This window comes from Neofelis nebulosa, chromosome 6 (assembly GCF_028018385.1).
Source record: "Neofelis nebulosa isolate mNeoNeb1 chromosome 6, mNeoNeb1.pri, whole genome shotgun sequence".
NCBI classification, from domain to species: Eukaryota; Metazoa; Chordata; class Mammalia; order Carnivora; family Felidae; genus Neofelis; species Neofelis nebulosa.
The window spans coordinates 120,860,920-120,885,109 of NC_080787.1; the positions used below are offsets into that span (position 1 = coordinate 120,860,920).

The 24,190-nt window shown below is 37.2% G+C and overlaps 1 protein-coding gene across 1 annotated transcript; it reads right to left on the reverse strand.

The window, feature by feature from the left end:
- Nucleotides 1–474: 474 nt before the first annotated feature.
- TMEM244 (transmembrane protein 244) lies at nucleotides 475–24,145 on the reverse strand. Its single transcript, XM_058735221.1, has 6 exons — nucleotides 23,957–24,145; nucleotides 10,186–10,271; nucleotides 8,566–8,639; nucleotides 4,713–4,838; nucleotides 3,115–3,159; nucleotides 475–1,326 (listed from the first exon to the last, which is right to left on the reverse strand). The coding sequence occupies exons 1-6, from the start codon at nucleotides 23,987–23,989 to the stop codon at nucleotides 1,232–1,234; spliced, it is 459 nt and encodes a 152-aa protein (XP_058591204.1). The 5' UTR covers nucleotides 23,990–24,145; the 3' UTR covers nucleotides 475–1,231.
- Between the last annotated feature and the right edge of the window lie 45 nt (nucleotides 24,146–24,190).

The window sequence follows — 24,190 nt, forward strand, 5'->3', positions numbered from 1 at the left end:
CCATGGTATGCACTTATTTTATATCAAAAGAGACTTTAATCTACATTTAAAAGTGGTAAATATTTAAGACAATTATATAAATTTAAGTAGTCTCAGTATTAATCCAATTCAACAAACATTGCATAACAATGATATAAAAAAACAACAACATAGGACTGGCAGTACAGAGCTATATAACCTCTAAAAATATCTGGTCCCAACCACTTGTACCTTGCTATTCAAACTGTGGCCCATGAACCAACAGCACAGTCATTTTCTTGGAATTGTTAGAAATACAGAATTTTAGGCTCCATCGCAGCCCTTCCAAACCAAAATCTGCATTGTGATAAGATTTCCAGGTGATTCAAATGCATACAAAATTTTGAGGATCACTATATTAAAAGAACATAGTCTAAGGAAAGAAATAGACACTGATATTTTTTAAAAGGCAATAATTTTACAAGAAATGCTCTATCACAAAAACAAATACTGTGGGACAGTAATAGAATTTAATTCAGCTTATAGGGATTTGTAGTAGTTTTAACTCCACTCTCTTCTATATTATAATTTCCACACCCACACGATACATCAGCGTTTTCTAGTGTGTCCCCAGGGTGCCTGGGTGACTCAGTCAGTTAAGCCTCCAATTTCGGCTCAGGTCATGATCTCACAGTTCATAGGTTCAAGCCCCCCATTGGGCTCTGTGCTGACAGCTCAGAACCTGGAGCCTGCTTCAGATTCTGTGTCTCCCTCTTTCTCTCCCCCTCCCCCACTTGTGCTCTGTCTCTCTCTCTGTGTGTCTCAGAAGTAAAGTGTGTCCCTAATCAAATATGTCTGAGAAACAGTGCATAATGTATACTACTACTTAGACACGTCTTGTTCTCAATAGTATAAGATTCTGAGAAGTCCTAAAATAAAGATATTTTACATAAACCCAAGATTCTACAAATATACTTAAACATGCAACTTTTTTCCCTTGCATGGCACTATTAGCATATTTTGAAACTAGTGTCCTATGGAACACTCTTTGGTAAAATACTGCATTTTATGGATTTGCAACATTCTGCTCATGAATACCTTACCAGTATTCTTCTGCTCTCCATTAACTTCTCCTTTTCTTTTCATAGTTATAAAGTATCTAGAATACATTCAACCTTGAATATAAGGTGTGAACCAAAAAACTACAATTTAGCTCTGACACAATGTATGTAATAATACAGAAAGTCTGAGGCGAATTAATTCAGCTGTTTTGTTAAAACTCATCCAGATCTGGATAGATAAAGTTGTCTTTGAACAAACAGTATGCGAAAGCCTGGCCTCCACATATCATTGAAATTAAGCCGGATCCTGCAAGTAATGAAAGGGAAGTTTTGGTTAACTACCAATAATGAATAATTCATTGGTGAGATTATGAATAAGAACAATTGTCATGACTAAAATAATGTTCCTGAAACTGACATAGCATTTGAAATAGGGTAGTTTATAGATTCAGCTAAGAGACAGTAGGTATATATTCTGTGCTGATAAATTGTTGAAATTCAAAACTTCCTTCAGGGAATAGATGCGTGGTTGTGTCAAATTAATAGTAAGGAGCTCTTAAAACTCAGAAATTCAAAGACAATGAAGTCAAAGCACATGCCAGGGATTTCACGATTCTCAATTCTTGTAGCTCTTCAGACCTGCCATTTGTTTGTGTTGTTGTTATTTAAAAATATTTTATAAGGTATTTCCTCTCTAATTATAAATGGAAGATATGCTCTCTTCTAACTTGGAAAATATTTCTTAGCCTAGAAGAGATTTTGAAAACAGAAGTCTACCTACCTGCGCTATTCGGTTATACGAAAATGCCTTTAGCTCTGATTTCATTGGCCCAGCGATTCTTGTGTTTTGTTTTGTCTTGTTTTAATATTAATCCAGCCTAATAGGGCTTCCATAAATCTGTGATTCCTTGGATGCCAGTAACAGTGTAACTCCCATGAAAGGTAAAGTTCCCAGAGGTGAGAGCCCTTAGGGGATCAGAGGCTCAGCAGGACTGGACAACTTCCTCACTCAGACACACATCTAGTGCGGACCATGAGATAGAATTTCCAAGCTGTGTAGCCACATTTCATTTATATCTAAATTTTTTAACTCAACGCAAACAGAAGAAGGTTACCTCAAACGTCATTTGGCCACCATTCTCTGAGTAAACCAACCCTAGTTCTTAAAACTGAAATAGTGACCCACCTATTTTAGCAATTCTATTGGCCATTCCAGTTCACCAACAGACTTCCTCTGTCATCAGGTGGCATTTGCTATGTGACTGAAATGCCTAGGGCTTTAAATAAAGTAAATTTTGTGGTATTGCGAATAAAATCCAAGAGATAAGTTCTTGTTTTTCATGGAGAGATAAGAGCATTTCTAATTATAGCATGTCTTTCAGGATTTTCTTTCTGATTTATTAAAAATGTGCATTTTTTGAAAGCCTCATGCAAAATAAAATTTCAGTACTTTCTCATGTGTGTTCTGTATGTACTGAACAATATTAGAGAAGAGTACACACTAAGGCTTATGGAGATGTAAGGGAAGTGGAAAATTAAATTCTAGTGAAGGGAGCTAATGAGTAATATAAATAATACTGACACTATAAACAGATAACTTGGCTTTGGGGAAAACAATGTAGTAAAATGCTGCATTTCTATTTTCCACTATTAACCATGACAATATTTAGTTAAAACTATTGCCAAACTTACTGAAAAGAGGAAAGGTAAAAATTTTTGTGGTCCATACATGGCTTAAGCTAAAGGAAAAGCTTTAGAAAAGTCCACTGTAAATTGGCTAATTTTCTTACTAGATACACAATTGATTAATTCAGTTGTTCGATTTGTGGGAAGAAAAAAAATAGATGAAATAATGCTACTATGAAAACAGCAATGTCATTCATATTGAAAGAGAACCAAAAGAATATGTCATAAATCTATATCCAGTGTTTTACTCTATGTAATTTTAGAAAGATGGAGACTCTGAGCAGTCTTCTGGTCCAATTACCTGACCCACACAAAAAATATTTTGATGCCCCCACTGTATATATAAATATTTATGTTGTACCTAATACATACACACATGTGTATAACATATGGTGTCATATGTATATACCTAAAGCAGCCCACCAATGTGATGTCAAGGGGAATTCCAACATAACTGCAAAAGAAAGAAAAAAAGGATGTTGTTCATTTTTAAAATATATGTTATTTTTCTTTTTAGTCAACGAAGAAATACTTGTTTGGTCAGATCATATCCACATAACAAAGAGAAGTTTTATCCACATTCATAAAATTGGGTATCCCCAAAGCTGTATTTAATTCGTAGTCTAGAAAGTCATTTGTGAAATCAGATACCTGAAACTCCTCTTCTAGGAATGATGTTTTGAATTGATTGAGTGTTGATTTGATTATGAGTTGATTCGAGTGTTATGCAACAGAGATGATCCTAAGACCATCCTTAAAACCTGACTTACCCTGGAGTTCTGAGCCACTTTGCTCTGAGCTCAATTCTACTCAGCAATATTTGTTAAGCACTTTCTTTGTGCCATGTGTCAGACAATTAACTTGTAACTTTTCTGGGTCTAGAACCTGTTGCCTATCTCAGCCTTGAAGATTGAGCCACCCTATGCTCCAGAGCCCTTTTGCAAATATCCTATGACTGTCTTCCATTTGAACTTAGTCCCCAAAGTAAGACAGAGAATTTGAGTTATGGGGTTCAGGGATTCCAAAAGTTACTAAGGGAGGGTGTGTGCCAGGGGACTAGGATATTGATATACCAGCATTCTCTAATAATAGTGATGCTGGGATGTAGCAATTCATTTGGAAATTGTTTAAGATGGAGACTGATTAAACCATTAATAGACCACAGCACTGAAAATATAAGAGTGATTTAAGTTGCTAATAAATAATAACTTTGAATTATAACTTGTGGTTGATTACCACACATACTTTGACTAGTATTTTTTTTTTCAATGGAAGACAGGAAGGGAGAAAAGTTACAATAGAAGAGTACATTTTGAATGGCTAGAGGAAAGAATGTTTGAACTGTCATTTACCGAATAAATATATGCTTAGACACTAGTCAGAAAATTTCTCATTCTCATTGACATGTCACTGGGTCTCCCCCATCTACACAGGAGACAACTAATGTGAATGATGTTGTGACTTTCCTTAAGACCATACACTTCTTAAAAAGGTAGGATTGGAATTTAATCCATTTTCTTTTGACTCCAAAGATCACAGGTAGAAATAAAACCCTTTAGTTTAGGAACCTAGTATTCTTGGTAAATTAACTACTGTTGGGAAGTTTGCCAGCCTACCAGTATGAGTTTCCTCAGGTCCCAGGTCCCAGGTCCCAGGATTTGGTCAATTTCTGCCTCAAGGGAGGGTTTTGGAGCAAAAGTATTCCAAACAGAGGCAAAGCCTGTACAAGCTGTTGGCAAGTTGAATATGAGAGGAGAATAGGACACATCTATCTACATTTCAGTACCATTTTGAATTAGAAGGTGTAGCCAATCAAAATCTTCCCCAGGAAGTGGTAAGAGAACTTGGTGGGGAGGAGTAGTGTGGGAAGGAATAAAGAACTCTAACCAGTTTTATTAGTTAGCCATCAGAGGGCAATATGCATATAACAAAGTTCTACTCTATGAATCAATTTAGGTACAACATCAGATTTAACATACTTTGTTTCCTTTATTTTATCTTGCTTACCAGTTGAAGTGATGGCAACATGAAGAATGGTTACTGAAATAGCATAATCCCAGACCCATTCTTCTACAACCAGAACAAAAAGCAATCCACACACCAAGTAGGTAATCTGTGTTGAGATTAAAAGGACTGCAAATGGTGGGGCGCCTGGGTGGCGCAGTCGGTTAAGCGTCCGACTTCAGCCAGGTCACGATCTCGCGGTCCGTGAGTTCGAGCCCCGCGTCAGGCTCTGGGCTGATGGCTTGGAGCCTGGAGCCTGTTTCCGATTCTGTGTCTCCCTCTCTCTCTGCCCCTCCCCCGTTCATGCTCTGTCTCTCTCTGTCCCAAAAATAAATAAAAAACGTTGAAAAAAAAAAAATAAAAAAAAAAAAAATAAATAAAAGGACTGCAAATGGAACGGAGAATATAATTATTTGGAACTAGAGAAACTAACAACTCTGAAACACAGTTAGTAATAGGACCATTACAACAATGTCTGTGAAGACATTTTGGCAAGAATTTTTAAAATATCCCATCTTTTAACAATCCTCAACTTTGGATAAGAACTTGTTAACATATTCTATTTCTTAATAATCCTCAGAATTAATAGAAAAATAACAGTATCTCTTTTGTACTTCTTTGTGCTTACCATTTTAAAAGGTAAAATACAATAAAGGAAGGTTACAATGGAATCAATACCTGCTGATCTACAGTTGGATTGCGAATCTCCATTTAAGATATATTAGAAACTAATGAGAAATTCAGTTCTCAGTTTTAGGAAATGAAAAAAAGAAACATAAGAGTTCATTGATTTATAACATTTCTTTGGTACCAATCATTGCCTAACTTGGAAATGAATTCCTTTGTGTCTTTATAATAAAATGGCATGCCCAGATAGTCATTTGGGACACATAACTGATAACCGTGGATGAAAGGAAGCCTCATAAATGGCTCATGTGGATGGAGACACTCTTCTAAATCCACCCAATTGTCTTGGAGTGCTTTCCCTGAACATGTATAAAGAGCTCATTATTTATAGGTCAGGACCACAAATCTCTAAGAGCCTTGAATGTGTGAAGGGTCAACCTTTGCCTTTTGTCTTTGGTATGGATCTTTAAAGTGGTTTCAAAGGAGAGATCCATCAAATGCATGTGACAAATATACGTGACACACGTCAAAGTCCCTTTGCAATGGTATCACTTTCCATAAAAATTACCTTTCTATTTTTGAAAACAAAACAAGACAAAACAAAACACAGCAATTGATTATACATTCTTATAATTCAGGAATCAATGAATCCAGACAGGCAAACTCTCTCTTTTTCAAAACAAAGGGTTAAATAATCACATGATATGCTATCGTGCAGAAGTCATTTATTAACCAACGAGCCAGTGATTGTTTCATGGGCAAGCAAAACACCAACCAAGTAAGCAGGTCCCAACTGCCATCCTTTTTAAAGGCCTTCCACTTATTCCTCTTTGATTTTATTTAATTTAACTTAACAGGTTTCAGAAGTTGAATGGAGAATTCACACCAGCTCCTTTTTATCACACGGGAATGAGGTTCAGTTCAGTATGTCCTATTCCCTACAATCAAGGTTGTGGAAGGAAGTGCATTGCTGTGTCATAGTGACTCCACGTCTTTCTACCACATTTCCACAGCTGCCTCTGTCAGTGGCTCACAGAGCCCCCAGATTATTATAGGGAAATAGAGATGCCTCCGTTATCAGCATTTACAGATTTTATAGGTTAACTTGCAGCTGCTTGGAGACATTGATTTTTGTCTTGAACAAGCTATATTTGCATATGTTGATAAAAAAAGGCTTATGCTTTGTTTATGAAATGAAAGAAATCATGGTGTAAAAGAAGCAGTACACAATTTAAAGTCAGGATACCAATGTTACAGTCTTGCCTCATAGCTTAGGAGTTATAAAACCTTGAGCACCATTTTAACCTGTGGGTCAGTCTTTCTCTATAATTGGGAAATGGAGTGCTATCTTATCTACCTCAAAAAAAAATGTTGGGAGGATGTTAACTTAAAATGAAAACAATTTGCAACCTATTCTCTGCTATGTAAAGGAAAGCTATTAGTAATCAAAATGTTTTAACTAGACTTAAACTTTCCAGTGTCCTTGCTAAACTGACTCTCCTGGGTGACAAAATCATTGAAACAGACAAGAAACTTGACCCTAGATACATGCCCAAGGCTCTGAGATTACTCTTACACTTTATCTCTGAGATTAGTCTAAATTCTCAAAGTAACAACTTTGAAGAGTTATGGTAGTTATCTCCCCAAGCCCAAAATTAAAGATCTAATAGGCTAAGGTTTTATTGATATCTTTGTACAAATGTTAGTGTTTTGTGAGGGGAAAGAGCGATATAAACTGTGCCAGGCATCCTGGGGATTTTCACTAATCTCTGCTATGTAAAAACACAGCCTTTCCAATAAGCTGTGTCATTCCTATCTTTCATTGACTGACCCAAAGGCAAGAATTAAATAGTAACAGTTGAGTTTTAAATCCCCTCCCCAAAACACATACACAGCCCCTACTTAACTCTTTACTGTGACGATATCAACTGTGGACAGTTTTGATAGAAAACAAGTGAATTCTGTGTTCAATAGGGAAGTGCATAAAGAGAAGGTTAAAATAGAATGTTAGACCTCTTGTGTCTCATTAGAATGAAAGCCTCTTTTTCCTAACTTATTCTTTGTCTATCCAAACTTGAATCCATAATAGCACCAAACAAGGTTACCCATTTGAGGAAGTTTTTCTAAAGCTTTTCTTCTTGAATGCAGTAATTTTAACTGACCAAGTTTCCTGTACAAGTCATATTCAAAATTGGGTTTCTTTGGCTTCAGGCAATTTTTGTATATTTGCATATTTGTTCCAAACAAACCACGTCCAGTGGTTTTCTAAAGAATTGTAATGTTTAAAGAATCCACAATTCACTTAAAAAAAAAAAGTAGGAAGAAATTTAGCAGAATGTTAAGAATGATTATATTTTGAATGTAAGTTTGTGATTGCATTTCTGTTTTTCTCCTTGCTACTTGTAGGTATTTTATAAGCTTTCATTAATTTATGTGTATTATTTTATAATGGAAATAACATTAAAATCTTCTTTTTCTAAAGATGAGACAAACTTACCTTGAATACCCACCAAATAAGTATGTTTGACATATATTCAATATAAATAGCTGTTATTATTAACATATATATGGGTGATGAGTATAGCAGGTATTAATAATTACTTTTTCAGCAAAAATGATTAATTTAAAAAGATACATTTTTCCTTAGTATACTCTTTCATATCATTCCCCCCCCCCGCCTTTTTTTCCTATCTTGGGAAGAAAAATCAAACTAAGCAGAAATGTACAAAGCAGAAAATGAAAGTCCTCTGTCATCCCAGCTGGGAGATAACAGTTTGTTGCATAATTCTCCAGATTTCTTACCACTGACACCATGTATTTTACTCTGTTCTACAAAAATGAATAATTACACTACACAAACACTATTGTCTTCATTTTCCATGCCACATCTCATGAGCATTTTTACATCAACATATTAAATCATTCTTCCTTTCCTTTGAAAAATATTTAATGCACAAAAAATTTACCTATAAAATTACCAAATAGAAATTCATATAGTAATTCTTTTCAATTATTCCACCATTCCATCCTATCCCATCTTTAAGGAATAGCCACTTTAAAATTTGTGATGGCATTTTTTCTACATTAATTTCTTAAGTCAGATATAAGATGCAGATGGCTGAGAGGAAAGCCTGATATTTTATAAATTTTTATGAAACAACAACTAGTTTTGATTTTTGGAGGCATTTGATTCACTAATTGACAAAGATTGGAAATTAAAACCAATTACCTTTATAATTTGTGTTGAGCCATGAGGGGTTCGTTTTGAAATCAAATGGTGCCAGGACATCCAACTCATACACCCTGAAGATGTTACAAATGAAAATAGTTTACCCTGGAGGAGGCAGTTCACAGCTTCGTACATCAAGGCCTTGAATATCGCTCTTCACATACAACATAATGCATTAGCTTTACCATGTGTGGGACATTTAGAAGCTGGCTGACCTGCATGGCAACCAAATAATCTTTTTATCCATATTGTCTTATTTGTCCAATTAAGTCCACTTTGTCCACCAAGTGGACTTCATTGTATTTTGGGTCTTCGCTGCAATCTTGGTGGTCTTTGACATCAAATATGGGAGGAGAATCTAATTCTGTGTCAAAAGCATAGGCATGGAAACAAACAAGACCCGGGTTCTAATCCTGATGGTGCTGTGAAACTGTGAATCTGGGCAAGTCAGTTCCATTTGGAGCCAAATGTCAGTGTCTCATCTGTAAACTGAAAAGGTTAATCTCTGAGACCTCTTCCTGTTGTAAAATTGGAGTCTATAAATATACCCCGTCTACTGTGCCTGTTTGTAGTTGTGTGCAGCTGGTCAATCAGTTAGCCGCCTCCTGGAGCTTTAAGGCCCAAGAACTTAAAATTCCTGTCCTCTGACTCACATTAACTACAAATCCTTGAAATGAGGCTCAGAGAGCCCTAAAGATTCTCAGCTCCTGCCTGCTCCAGGCATGGCCTCACCATCTCCAGTCCCAGCAACAGCTGAGACCCTGTTAGAGCAGCAGATGCTTCCTCGGTGGGTTTGCCTGCAAGCGTGCTGAATAGCATTATTCCCATTGCAGAAGTTGGTATAATTATTTTTGGGTACTCATTTGCATATTGAAATCAAAGGGTCCTAACTCCTTGCTTGCACAATAAAATTAAATTGTATAAACACTCAGCTTCTTAGAAATTATTTGTAAATCTACGTAATGTATTTCAAGGCAGTCAATGTATTGGCAACCTAAATCTGTAGAGACAAAATTAAATCACAGCGAGACTAAAAAAATTACCTGAAAAAATTGCCTCCCACTTACATAGAAATAGCATTAAAAATACACGTTTTACTTTGTCCTCATAATAACCTTCTTTTGATCAATTACTTCCACTTGACAAATGAAGACAATTAAAATAAGAGAAGTTCTATGGCTTAGTTAAGATGTTTCAGAAAGTTAGTAAGAACCTGGGCCAGAATTTAGGTCTCCTGACTTGAGTCCAAGAGATATTTCAGTATATATCAGAATATTTAAATTTGATGTAGATTATCTCTAAATTCCCTTCTCATTCAAACTGCTCTGATTCAATACCAGCCCAGGGAGTAATAGCTTCATTTTCTTTCCATGACCATCTTCCAAAGAAGTAAGGGGGACAGTCCTGTCTGGCCCTATCTATCCACATCATTTCAAGATTGTGCTTTGATCATTTTGGAAGATGGCACATTTGCTTATTTTTGCTTAAGAATGGCATGAAAATACACCATATTTAAGTTGTATCCTCTCTTCCATAAAGACATGTCGAGAATTAAATATAAACTCCTTTCATATTCAATCTCAGCTTTTTCATTCTGTTCGAAGGAAACGCACTACTTACTTGAGCATCACGCAGCACATGCCCAGAACCGCGTAGTACACAGTGTAGAAGAGAATGACACATATAAGGAGATTCTGCAAAACAACCTGCGGAGAACAGAGGCGTGAGGTCCAAGAGCCTGGGCTTTTTCACACGGTTGTTGGTAACGAGTCTGACAAACAAAAGACGATGAATGACCACTAGATAGTGTTGGCTACCTTTGTTTTGCTTGGAGACCCATGGGTGGGAAGGACTTCAAAGTCCACAATGAAAGTTTTTCGGACTGGAAAGGCTGACATGGTCCACATTTGCCCCAAGGATTAATGCAGTACAAAAAAATCCATAGCATTTACCTTCCATCTACCATAACATACTTCCTTCATGCCAACATTCATAGTTTCATTTGACAAAATGATTTTATTTTTTTAATTTTTTAATGTTTATTTTTGAGAGAGAGAGAGAGAGCGGAGGAGGGGCAGAGATTGAGGGAGACACATAATCCGAAGCAGGCTCCAGGCTCTGAGCTGTCAGCACAGAGCCCCATGCGGGGCTTAAACTTATAAGCCGTGAGATCATGACCTGAGCTGAAGTCGGAGGTTTAAGCAATTGAGCCACCCAGAAGCCCCTGACAAAATGATTTTAAATCTCAGCTATCATAATAGTCAAAATATGAGAACAGCTAAGAAAATTTGAAAAGTGTGAACAAAAAAGTACATAATCGCACAATAATAATTAAGCCTGTGTGCAAGAATTTACACAGCAATTGACTAAACACCAGAGAGGGGCCTGAAATGGCCTCTACCACATATGAGACTTACCAAGGAAGCATTGCAGATTAATGGGGACCAGATGGATTATTCAACAGTGTTGTGAAAATTGTCTAACTTCTAGACAGAAAAATCCCATTAGATCCCAGTCTCGTACCAGACACCAAAATAAACTGGAAATGGACTAAAGGCTTAAATGCCAAGAAATAAAATGGAAGAAAATATCTGCAATATATATTAAGAGCAAAAAAATGATACCCATAATACATAAACACACACAAATTTAAAAAAAAGACAAACAAACCAAGAGAAAAATGGACAAAGAATATAAATAGGCAGTTCACATGAATAAACATTTAAAAAGCCAATAAACAATTGAAAATGTCTGAACCTCCCTACTAATCTTTTGAAATATATTCTTGTGAATATAATAAAAATGTCAGCATTTCACATGGAAATTTTCTAGTTTATCTTTTTCCCTTTTGAATCTTTTTAAAAGTCTTCTTGTTTAGTCAACTCTTATAACACTTGAGCATTATTCATCTTCTCTGAATCACCAATTCACCAAATCTACCAAATCTTTTAATTGGCCTGGGCACAGAGGAGCCCTCTGCTAGAGACAAGAAGAGAAGAGAGCGCCCAGCACACCACAACCAATTTGCTAACTGGACCGACTTTATGGGCTTACCAAGAACTTCCTTCTTTCAACTACCTACAAATGGGTGGATTGTCTGGCCTAAGAGAACCACAAGAAATCAGTACTTAAGGGTTGTAGCACCTTCAGGGTCCCATGCCCTCTGCCTGCCCACACTCATACCATGCCTAGCATTTCCCCCCTACTCTTTCCCTGTCGACTTCCCCTAGCCCAAGTCTCTTCTCCCTCTGCCCATCATTCTCCTCCCTTTTTGCTCTTCAGTATCGCCCACTCCTTGTTGCCTAATCTCCCCTCCCTCATGATCCTTAATCTCCTCCTATCCCCATTCTTTTATTTATTCATTTATTTTTGGATTTTATTATTTTTAACTGAAATATATTTGGTACATTTGTAAATTTAAGTTGTACATGTTGATTTAATACATTTGTATATTGTACTATAAGTGGCATTGCAGCTATAGTTAGCATTTCATCATGTCACATAATTATCATTTCTTTTTTGTGGTTGGAACATTTAAGATCTAGTCTGTCAGCAAGTTGGTGATTGTAATACACTATTGTTGTCTATACTCTCTGTTCTGTGCATTAGAGTTCTAGGACTCACGATTAGCTGCAAGTTTGTACCCTTAGCACCTCAATTTTCTTTAAGACCTGCATGGCTTTGTGGTTTCATGTAAGCTGACACAATCCTTTATAAGGGAATAATGAAAAGGATGAGACCTTCTTCTCATAGCTCTCTTTATTCTTTATTTTATTAGGGAATAAAAATATTTTCTAGAAACCCCCATCAGATGTCCCATTATGTCTCTCTCATTAACCACCACTTGGGGTCATGTGGTCACTTCCTGAACGAGCACAGGCAAAGAGTAAAGGGGTTTACCATGGTAGGTTTAGAACACTGAGACTTTGCCTCTGGGGATTGGCACCTACTGCTGTAATAAAATAAAAATTATTAGCAATTATTAACAAAGAAGGAAAAAAGGGGAGTGGGGTCTGCTACAATGTAGGCAGCTAGTAGTGTCTTCCAAGTGGTAGAATCAATATGGAAGTAGTAAAAAGCCCTCATTTGTAGAGATTATTTAGCGGTTATGAGAACATGTGAAAACTTTGCCTGAGTCGAAGGTCCAAATAATGTGTCCACATTTAAGTTGGTTGGATTCTTTCCCAAATGTTGAGGTAAGAATCTGCTGATGTGGTAGGCAACAACATTGATGCTTCTGCAGCCTTATAATTTTCTTAAGGGTCATGTGTCTTTGGGTTTGTTTTACTCTTTATTTTATATATTAATATCAAGTTGTTTGTCTTTTAATTTGAGCATTAATAGCCTCTAGTTGAAATATTTCTAGATGATCGCTTTGTTTCAATTCAATCCAAAATAAGATAAATAACATATGGTCCCTGGGGCACCTGGGTGGCTCGGTCGGTTGAGCATCCGGCTTTGGCTCAGGTCATGATCTTGCGGTTTGTGTGCTCGAGCTCCGTGTCGGGCTCTGTGATGACAGCTCAGAGCCTGGAGTCTGCTTTGGATTCTGTGTCTCCCTCTCTCTCTGCCCCTCCCCTGCTCATGTTCTGTCTCCATCTGTCTCAAAAATAAATAAAACATTTTAAAAAAATTAAAGAAAATAACATATGGTCCCTATACTAATATACAAACACAAAACTATTATTTCTATGTTAATATTAAAATTTAAATAATTTTTATTTAGTTTATTTTTTTAATGTTTATTTATTTTTGGGAGAGAGAGAGAGGCAGAGCACTAGTGGAGAAGGGTCAGAAGGAGAGAGGGAGACACAGAAGCTGAAGCAGGTTCCAGGCTCTGAGCTGTCAGCACAGAGCCTGACGAGGGGCTCGAACTCACGAACTACGAGATCATGACCTGAGCAGAAGTCGGACACTTAACCAACTTAGCCCCCAGGCGCCCCTTTACTACTCTTTAAAAAAACATATTTGGATCCTGAACCAAATAGAGTGTGAAAAAAATATGACATTTATGACATTTGGCTATTTGAACTTGACTGGATATTTGATGATGTTAAAGCATTATTGTTAATATTTCACAGTGTTATAATGATTAGAGGTTTATCATATGCAAATACAAGATCATTATAAATGCAATTTCTTTATTAAAAAGCTCCCATGTTGTTTTATTTGTGCATAATTGCAGGACTATTTTGAGAGTAGAATATATCTGCACAAGTCTGGAACATGTGCAAATTTAGGATACGGCAAATACTTTATAAGTTGCTTTCAAAAAAACCGTCTGCTAAACGTGACCTTCACAATCATCTTTTTTGATGAAAAGCATTGTGGTGCCAGTTTTCCTTCTACTGCCCTAAACAACAAAGCCTTTCTTAATGCGTTGAAATTAAGGAACGACTATACCTTCTAGAAAGGAATAAAATTCTTTTAGTTTGAGATTTCAGAATCCCCCAAACCAGAACTACTATATGCAGGTTGTGTCTCTGAGATCTCAGAGTTTTAGTGCAGACTGAGTGCTCCAGCTACATAACTCATTCAACCTTCTTTCCAGTTTCCAAACTGGTTTGACTGGGTGCAGGAGTGTGAACAATACTGACTCCATCTTTGGTCCTGCATCTTGTTCGTGCCCTCCCCTGGGGCTATGTGTTCCAGGTGCCTTGGAGGTTAATGTATGCTCTGACCAGAATGCGGGAAGACTTGTTGGATCTGCCCACTTTAGATAACTATACCCTTTCCTCTACAAAATCTGTGGGGTAAGGTCTGGACTTGGCTGCATAGCGTGTGGATCATTACCCACCTGATCACCACGGTCAGTAAGTTGCCCTGAGTAAAACTCTGTGAAAATGGTATGGAGTGGCTTGCTTCGTTTGGCAGTCTCAAAGTGCCTTCTCAGTCTGGAGGATACTTTTACCGTCCTTCCTCCACCTTCTAACTCTGGGCATAATTCAAAAAGGAAAAGTTCATATTCATTCCATCCTTCTGGAGTCAGTAGCCACCTTTCATCCTAGTCTTCATTCATCTTTTGAATTTTCTTGTACCATTTCATAACAGCCCCAGAAGGATAACTTCCACATATTTTGTGGTATTTCTTCAAGCAATTGGCTAAAAGATATGGGGTCTAACTGTTCTATGACACCCCATTTTATCTAGAGGAGGACTGGGACACGTCCTTTATGCTCACTAAGGTATTCACAGTGGCTTGCCTGGTTCCTGCCACAGGTGGGCTCTCAGTGAATATGAGTTGACTCACTCATTACAGTTTTAGGAGTGAGAGAATCATGGCTGATTTTCAACCTGCACATGTGTTAAGGAGTAACCATTATGACAGATCAGAGCCCAGGCCACATGGAACACCACCTCATATAAAAGTAATCTTCGCTGAACGATAAGATAATAATCAGTCACCAGATAGTTATTGAGTGTTGACACTGTGCCCAAAGCTATTTCAGACTTCCTGGGATGACAAAGGAAGTGAGACAAACAAAAGTATCACACAGTAAACAATTAGAACAAGTAAATATATCTAATATTTACACAACCGTTTAAAGTATACCTGTAAAGATTATCTCATACTTCAAAATAGGCACTATAATTGAGCTAAGATTGTAATCACCTCTTTTCAAATGAAGAAACAGAGGTTGGAAGAAATGAAGTGATGTGCACAAAGGTGATCAATGGAAAAGTTGCAATTTTATATCAAGTTTATTAACTCCAAGTCAAAACATAAACTTTGCAGTTCTGATTATGAGGGCAAGACTACCTCAGAAGGGAGATAACCCAGGATTCACAATGATAGAGGGCTGTTGTTAATGAGAATCATAATGGTCCACACTCTTCATATTCAGTGTCAGCCCACATGCCCTTTAAATGCTATTCAAATTTTATTATTCTTAAGAAATACCAAGTGTTTGCATGTGAAGAGTGCAAAATCCTCATACTCCATATCTAGATATTAAGATTCTCTAGATATTGGGTAGAGCCTGGGTATCTGCATTTTAACAAACCTCTCAGATGATTGCAATGCAAAGATCTACTGAAGACACAAGAACAAGTCCATGTGATAAACAGAAGGTAGGTTTCTCCTATCGTTTCCTCCTCAGGTAGAATGTCTAAACGGGAATTGGATGGACAGCTGGGAAAACTGGATTCCTGAGCAAAATGGACAAGATGGATGAGAGACAGATTTCCAACTAGAATGAACAAATATAATCTTTTACTTCACTCATAATAAAGAAATGCACACTAAAACAACAGTAAGATACCATTGTTCTCCTATAGGCAAGATATATATACATATATATGTGTTTACTTGTTCTGGTGAACATAAAAGACATTGTTCTAGACTGCTGGTGTGAGTAGAATTTAGTACAAGTGTAATAGGAAGCAATGAATCAATATGTAGTTTTCAAAAGTGTGATCTGAACCTAAATTCTGGTAGGAAATAGAAAAGTCTTAAAGGTGTCTATCTTTACATGGTGCAATCATTGGTGATTTCTCCCCCTTTTTTTCTGTATTTTATAAATTTTAATGAAAGAGAGAGACCTAGTTTCTAGCTATCACATCTTGTATGATTGTAGGCAAGTTACTCTGAGTAATGTTTTTATGTGTAAAATAAAACAATGGTGTTTTTAACCCTTAGGGGCTCATTATTTTGTTGAATGTCTAATGCGAAGTATGGACTATGCAGAAAAATAGATATACTCACAAATACACAAGGCATTGTGTGCAATTTCAGGGTTTTCACAGAACTGCTAAAATCCATGCATGGATCCCTGGTTAAGAATCTCTGATCTTGAAGGATATTTTCAAGTCTAACTATGAGCACATAAAATCCTATGGGGCAGATAGTGTCCCCATCCCCTTTATAAGAACTAAAAAAACCATCAACCTAGTCATCATATCTGCAGCAATGGCAGATGCTACAAGTGATAAAAAAATATTATTGGTAGAATTAGTACTCTAAATTGTATCTCAAACTTCAATATGTCCATTAGGCTCTTTCTCTAGTTGAAGGGAACAGAAAAGCTTCATAATGATGATTATTGGAATAATGTCTGAATCAATTAGAAAATGGACTCAGCAGCTATTTAGCTGTTTAGCCACCATTCAGGAGCCACAACTCAATAGTTAAGTACACGGTGGCACTGGAGACCCAACAACACTGAGACAATCTTCCACGTGATGACTAACGTCTTCTGGTCTCTGTTTCTCTCTTTGTTTCTTCTTTCAAGTCTTCTCCCAATTAATGAACTCTCTCACACACAAAAAGAGAACCTGGTTAGATAAACCAGTCGCTACCTGGTATATGGCCTCCAGGGTGGATACAGTGCTATTAACAGGGGCTAGTAGACAGCTGACTGGACCATAGGTGGCTGTCTTTCAGTCAAATGAACTTTTCTAAAGCGCTAGGGATGTCTAATGATAGAATTCGCCTCACACAAAGCATGGTGACCTATGTAAAAGGCACCCCACAAATAGGGTTGAGGTAAGGGTCAGTACCCAGAATACTTCTCAGAAAGAGAAGGCTTCTGGCTTACTTGCTGCTGTTAAACTAAGACTGTTTGTAAGACAAACATGTAGAAAACAAGTTCAGATACTTGTCTCTATTAAAACTAATATGATAGAGTAGGTTATGAGGATGAGGGTGGTTCCGGGAGGTGGGAGAAGATGAGACAGATTCTCTTGTTTTCAGGTAGTGGTTAACAGTTTTTGGTCATTCAGGTCTCCACTCTTTCTTCTCCAATTTCTAAAGTTCAAAAGGGTCTAAAATACTCTAGGACCCTAGTTGCCTCTTTGATTTTCTAAATTCCAGCTTTTATTAAAATAATGCACAGTCATTAATTCAGTCCCCAAAGTATTCAGTACAAGAGATAAAAGTATACACAAATCTGTGAGCTGAATCGTCATTGAGGAAATTTTGGAAAACGTAAAAGCATGAAGCACAAAAAAAGTGAAATCACCCACAATCCATTATTCTCACAAATGTAAGTTAAACTGCTATCCAGAGCTGTAGGTTCTTTTTGTCAACCCCTGTAGTTTCCAGAGACGAGAAGTAAGTGGGGGCTTTCCATCTCTCTCCCATACCCTTAATGCAGTATCTAGAAACTATAAATCTGATAGGAAACATAAATGTCTTAAGAGTGTTTGTCTTTAGATGCTAAAATCATGGCATTTCCTTCTACTTTTTCTGTATTTTATATATTTCTAATGAAAGAGAAAAGACCAGGTTTCTATGTCATATGCTAGAACCATAGTCATTCTTAACCCCACGCCAAATATACAAAAATGTATGAGCAGACAAACACCAAAACATTTATACAACCTGTTTTTGAAAACATAGGGAGTTTGCACTCTCTGTCTCCCAGCACTTTGACAAATACTTTGTGTTTGCCAGGTTTACTCTGACGATGTCACAATGATATCCTCAAGGCAGGGTCAGCCATCTTGGCCAGATCAGTTGACAGATTTCTTCATGAAGTGTGTGTGTGTGTTGGGGGTGTGGTGGGGTGCAGGTAGAGTTGTGAGACGGGGGGCAACACAAGAATATGGGCTCTAGATCTTGGGTGCTTCTGTGATGGTATTTAGGTGGTTCACCTTCCCAGATTCTGATATCTCATTCATGTAAGGATAGTGAGGCCTGTTCAATTTTGCCTATTTTGAACAATACTCATTTCATCAGTAAAAAACTATAATTTCTTTCTTATGCTCATTGACAATGTCTCTAGCTTTTCAACTGCCTGAGAATCTTTCCAACTCTATACTCCTGACAAGGATACTCCAGATGCTAACCAGCAGCTACTGGAGTGTAGATTAAGCTTAATCTATGCACATGTATCTCACACTACATTATACCAGAATATTTTGTATTTTACATAAAATATATACTTTCAGAAGAGATCTTTTTATGTTAGGTTTTCCCCATTTAAATGACTTAAAATTTAACTACAGCCTTTGCAAGAAAAAGTCAAGCAGGTAAACCATAAAAAGGCAATGTGAAAATTGTAACATATTTCTCAAGCACAGAAAGTGGAAACAAAATTGTCAGTGAATTTAGGTATTTTTTTCCCTGAACTCTCAAAACAGTAAGGACATTTCCTATATAATTACACAATTATTATCATACACTAGAAAGTTTCACAGAATTGGAAGCAGGCTCTAGTCTCTGAGCTGTCAGCACAGAACCCCACGTGGGGCTTGAACTCACAAACCCTGGGATCATGACCTGAGCCGAAGTCAGACGCCTAACCAACTGAGCCATCCAGGCGCCCCTAGAGATCTCCCTTCTTACCTTGAACTTATGTATATATCATTTATTCATCTATTTTTGGTAACTTGTAGTGTTTTTTTATTTTCCATATGTTACAACACATTAATAATCATGATTCTTGTTGATGCTAAAATTGTCCCAAATTTGACCGATTTGATCACCTACACTATACCTCCTGTGTTCTTTTTACATATTGTCATCATTTTCTTCATGCATCCTTGCTTTCTGTCACAGCCTGACATGCCAGTGAGACACTGGCCTTTTTTATACTATATTTCTATATGCATTTTTGTCTATTTGTGAGCTTTCTATTCACTTCCATTGACTTCCCTGTCTTTCTGTCTATTCATAGATAAATGTAACACTGTTTTAATTATAGAAGCTTTATAGTATGTTTAATATAGGCACCCCTCATTGTTCTTTGTTAGAGGTCTCATTACTATGTTTTATGTTTGTTTCTAAATAAACTTCAAAATCTACTTAAATAGCTCTATAAAACAACTTTATGTTATTTTTATTGGGATAATATTAAATTTATTATTAAGATAGGAATAAATGATGGCTTTATAATGATGTTTACTCTTGCTATCCAAAAACCAGAACAAAAAAATTTCCAAATTCATTCAAATTTGCTTTTGTATCTTTCAAAAGTATTTTAATTTTTCCTCATAACACATTTTACACACTTCCTGTTGCAATGTCTATTTTATTTTTGAGAGAGAGAAAGAGACAGAGCATGAACGGGGAAGAAGCAGAGAGAGAGGAAGACACAGAATCTGAAGTGGGCTCCAGGCTCCGAGCTGTCAGCACAGAGCCTGACAAGGGGCTCAAACTCACCAACCGTGAGATTGTGACCTGAGCCAACATCAGATGCTTAACTGACTGAGCCACCCAAGTGCCACTTTTAAATTTATTTATTTTTTTAATGTTTATTTATTTTTGACAGACAGGAGAGACAGAGCATGAGCAGGGGAGGGGCAGAGAGAGAGAGACAGAGACATAGAATCTGAAGCAGGCTCTAGACTCTGAGCGGTCAGCACAGAGCCTGACGCGGGACTCGAACTCACGAGCAGTGAGATCACGACCTGAGCTGAAGTTGGATGCCTAAGCGACTGAGCCACCTGGGCACCCCGAAATTTATTCTTAAAATAATCCTGCTTTTGCTACTAATGTTACCAAAGATTTATCTTATGGTACCATCTAACTGGTATTGTTTATGTACATAAAGATTTCTGGGTTTTATTTTTAATTTAACATTCTATCACTTTACAGAATCTTTTCTTTTTTAAACACTTATTTATTATTGAGAGACAGAGAGACACAGAGCGTGAGCAGGGTAGGGGCAGAGAGAGGGGGAGACACAGAATCCGAAGTAGGCTCCAGGCTCCGAGCTGTCAGCACAGAGCGTGATGCGGGGCTCGAACTCACAAACTGCAAGATCATGACCTGAGCCGAAGTCATTGGCCCAACCAACTGAGCCACCCAGGGGCCCCCAGAATCTTTTTTTAAAAATTATGTTAGTGTTTTTATTGATTCTCTTGGATTGCCCAAATACACAATAATATCACCTGTAAATATAGTTTCACTTCTTCTACTCCAATTCTTTTTTTTTTTAATTTTTTTTTTTAACCTTTATTTATTTTTGAGACAGAGAGAGACAGAGCATGAACGGGGGAGGGTCAGAGAGAGGGAGACACAGAATCTGAAACAGGCTTCAGTCTCTGAGCTGTCAGCACAGAGCCTGACGTGGGGCTCGAACTCACGGACCGTGAGAACATGACCTGAGCTGAAGTCATACGCTTAACCCACTGAGCCACCCAGGCGCCCCTCTTCTACTCCAATTCTTATGGCTTCATTATTTATTGTAGTCTGATTGCATTGGCTAGTACCTCTAATTTATTTTCAAATAATGGTGGAGCTGGTGAGTATACTTGCCTTGTTCTTGGCCTTATTGTGAATGCTTCTAACATTCTCTATCAAGAAATATACGGGCTTGGGGGTGCCTGGGTGGCTCATTCTGTTAAGCATCTGACTTCAGCTCAGGTCATGATCTCGCAGTCCATGAGTTCGGGCTTGCTTCAGATTCTGTGTCTCCGTCTCTCTCTCTGCCCCTCCCTTACTCATGCTCTGTCTCTCAAAAATGAATAAATGTTTAAAAATTTTTTTAAAAGAAAGAAATATACTGGATTTAGGATTGCAATGTTTGTGTTTGTGTGTATGTTGTTATATATTATCACTAAAGAAATAATCACTTCCTATTTTATTCAATGTTTTAATCAGGAATCATTGTTAACTTTTGTCAAAGGCCATTGCAGCATCTATGAAGATGATTCTACAATTTCCTACTTAGTTTTATAAACAAGATAAATAATGTTAGTAGATTACCCAATATTGAACCACCCTCACATTTTCAGAATAAATATTATTTGGTCTTAATGTATGTTATTTTGCTTTTCACTTTTATTTCCATAAGTAAGATTGAGCTGTAGTTTATTTCTTTTGCTATCTTTATAAGGTTTAGATGACAATGTAATTATTACTTCATAAAAATATCTGTGGCTTTTCTTTTTTTTCTCTACTCAGAAATATCTTAAGTAGCATTAGGAATGTACGATCTTTGGAGTATAGAAGTCCCCTATGGGAATTCTGGGTCTAGTCCGTTTATAATAACTTGCTCTATTTATTCTCTGAAAACTGGGAGCCCTTATGTGATTTTACAAAGCAGAATGCTCCCATTAACTAGAAGAGCTTTACTCTTGACTACAGAGAAAATATATGTGTATTCTTCAAGGTCTAGCTCAAGTATCATTATTACCACTCCATCTCCTACTGTAGGACAGAATCAATCCTTTCTTATTTCTTCTGCATCCATAGCCTTGTGTATATGTCTTACAGATCCGATCACATTGTTTGTAGCATACTTATTTATAGAGGTTCCCTTTTCTCCAGACTTTCCAGGAGAGAGACACGGATTTAATCATGTTTAATTCTCCAGCCACAAAGCTATTGCTTAGTTTGTGGTAAGTATGCAATAAATATATTTTGAATAATGATGAGTGAAGAGCAGTAAAAATAATAACAAAATTTCACTTCAGTATGAACCATAGTCTATTCGTAAAACATGTAGGCTTCAGGGTGAGGGACACTAGGGTTCTTTTCCAGTTTCTCACTGGCAAGGCTATGACATTGGCCAATTACTCTGTGTTTGGTTTTACTCATCTATAAAATATAGGTAAAATCTCATAGGGGTTTTGTATTCAGAACACGTGTAAAACTCCTAGCATTAAGTACTATATGTGCTCCACAGATAATACCTTGCCCTATTACTCCCCACATGAAAGCTTACTTCTTAGTTCTTTGGGCAATTCCAGAGCAATCATGAAATACATCTCTCTAGCCTGTAGTACCAGGAGCACAGTCCTGCCTTCAGATAGTGGTTCCCTCTGAAAGTGTCTGCATGGATAAAATTCTCTAGGTCATGTCAATAACCACACACAGGAATGTGGTGTGTCCCTGAGATTTTTAAATTCAGTGTTTGTTTTACAATTGTAACTTTACATTAGTTCAGTGTAGTTATGAAATGTGTATCCTACCGGAATTCTGAATAACAATACATTGTATTCTGAACAACAATTTAGCAGTCCTCATACCTGGGCTTTCTTCCCAGTTCCTGTGCTAGTTCCCCAGACGGCAAATTAATTAAATGGCCTTTGGCCATGGCTCTTTCCCTTGAGTCAGCTTTTCTCTCATTTAAAGTATAGAGACAGGGGCGATTTAATTAGCCCAATGGCTGGCACATTGCATACACTCAATAAATGTTTGTTAAGTCTTGAAATTCTCTTTGGATAAAGGTCACTTTTGCCATTAGTATTAATTTATGAGCATTTGAATAGTTCCTGTGATGATGATATTGACAATGAACAAGGACTTAAGGAAAGTTAACTCATAACTTACAGGCATGTATCATGAGACCAGATTTTCAACAACTCACCTATTTTGAATGTATTCACTGTTGGCCTAATGTTCTATAGCTGGGATTCTAACACCTAAAGCTCTGGGATTATAAAAAAGGAAGACCTGTAGCAATTACCTGAATATTTACCCTGGAAGGACTGTGTGTGTGTGTGTGTGTGTGTGTGTGTGTGTGTGTGTGTAAGCCCAGACTAAATATAGAGTCCCCATTCTTTATGTAAGCTACTTAAGGAAAAGGATATTACCTTTTAATTTTTTTCTCTCCAGTAAAAGTTATTATTGCTTGTTCAATCCCCAAACTATATATAAATTATGAATAGTTTGAAATGCTCTTAAAAATAAGTTTTAAAAAAATATTTTCCCTGAGATAATATTTTCACTGACCTAGAAAATTTTTCTTAGCTGTTGCCATACTTAACATTTCTAACTGATGATGTATGTTGTGATGATGGCAGTGAGCAGAAAAAGCTTGAGGAAATACACACAGTGCTGATATTTTACTAAAATGAATGTAGCACTAATTCATAAAACATAATTTAATTTTTAAGTAAAAATCTGACTTTCCAGAGTGTCATTCCCTTAAGGCTAGATCTTTATAGGCCCAAAGCCTGTGTGAATTTACACAGCTGCTTTGAGGCTTTGCATATTTCCTTGTTTTAGGTGCTTTGATTTTTTTTAAAGGGGTATTTTTATACTGAAATAAAGCACAACTATTAACACTAGCCTCAAGGGAAAAAGAAACTAACAAACCTACAGCTTAAAATGTTTCAATACTTTTCCTTTAAAATCTTGCACATCTTTTAGAAGTGGGAAAAATGAAAGCCATCCCCTGCCAAAAACAGAGTAAGGCCAAACTGTCATGATTTCAGAAACCGAGAGTCGAGGGGCAGGGGTTAATACTTGAAGGTGAAACGGTCTCTCCTCAACAACCATTCTCTGAATGTTTTAGAATCTTCTCTTGGGCAAGGGTGTCTCTAGATTGCCACCATTACCACAGGACGCAAGCATTGCCGCAGAATGTTTTCTGCATAGTTCCCAGCCAAAAGTGAAACAAGTTGCCTGCTGACAGAGAGGCCATTTATAGAACATATTTGCTTACACCCGTGCTAGGCAGTAACTGAAAGCCAATGCGAAGAAGTCATTCCTCTTTACCTTGCTTGCAGCAACTCTGGTCTGGAGAGCCATGGACACATCCTAGTCAGAGAGGTGGTGACAGACACTCTCTTTCTATTGACAACATCTGGAAGGAGAGACAATTGTCGCTGCGAGCTTCCCAATTACTCCTGAAGACTAAGTGTGAGACACAGTAGTGCAGGATGATTGGATTACACAGAATGAGACAGAAGCCATCTGTGAGCCACACGTAAGCTGCTGAGCGCCGGGATG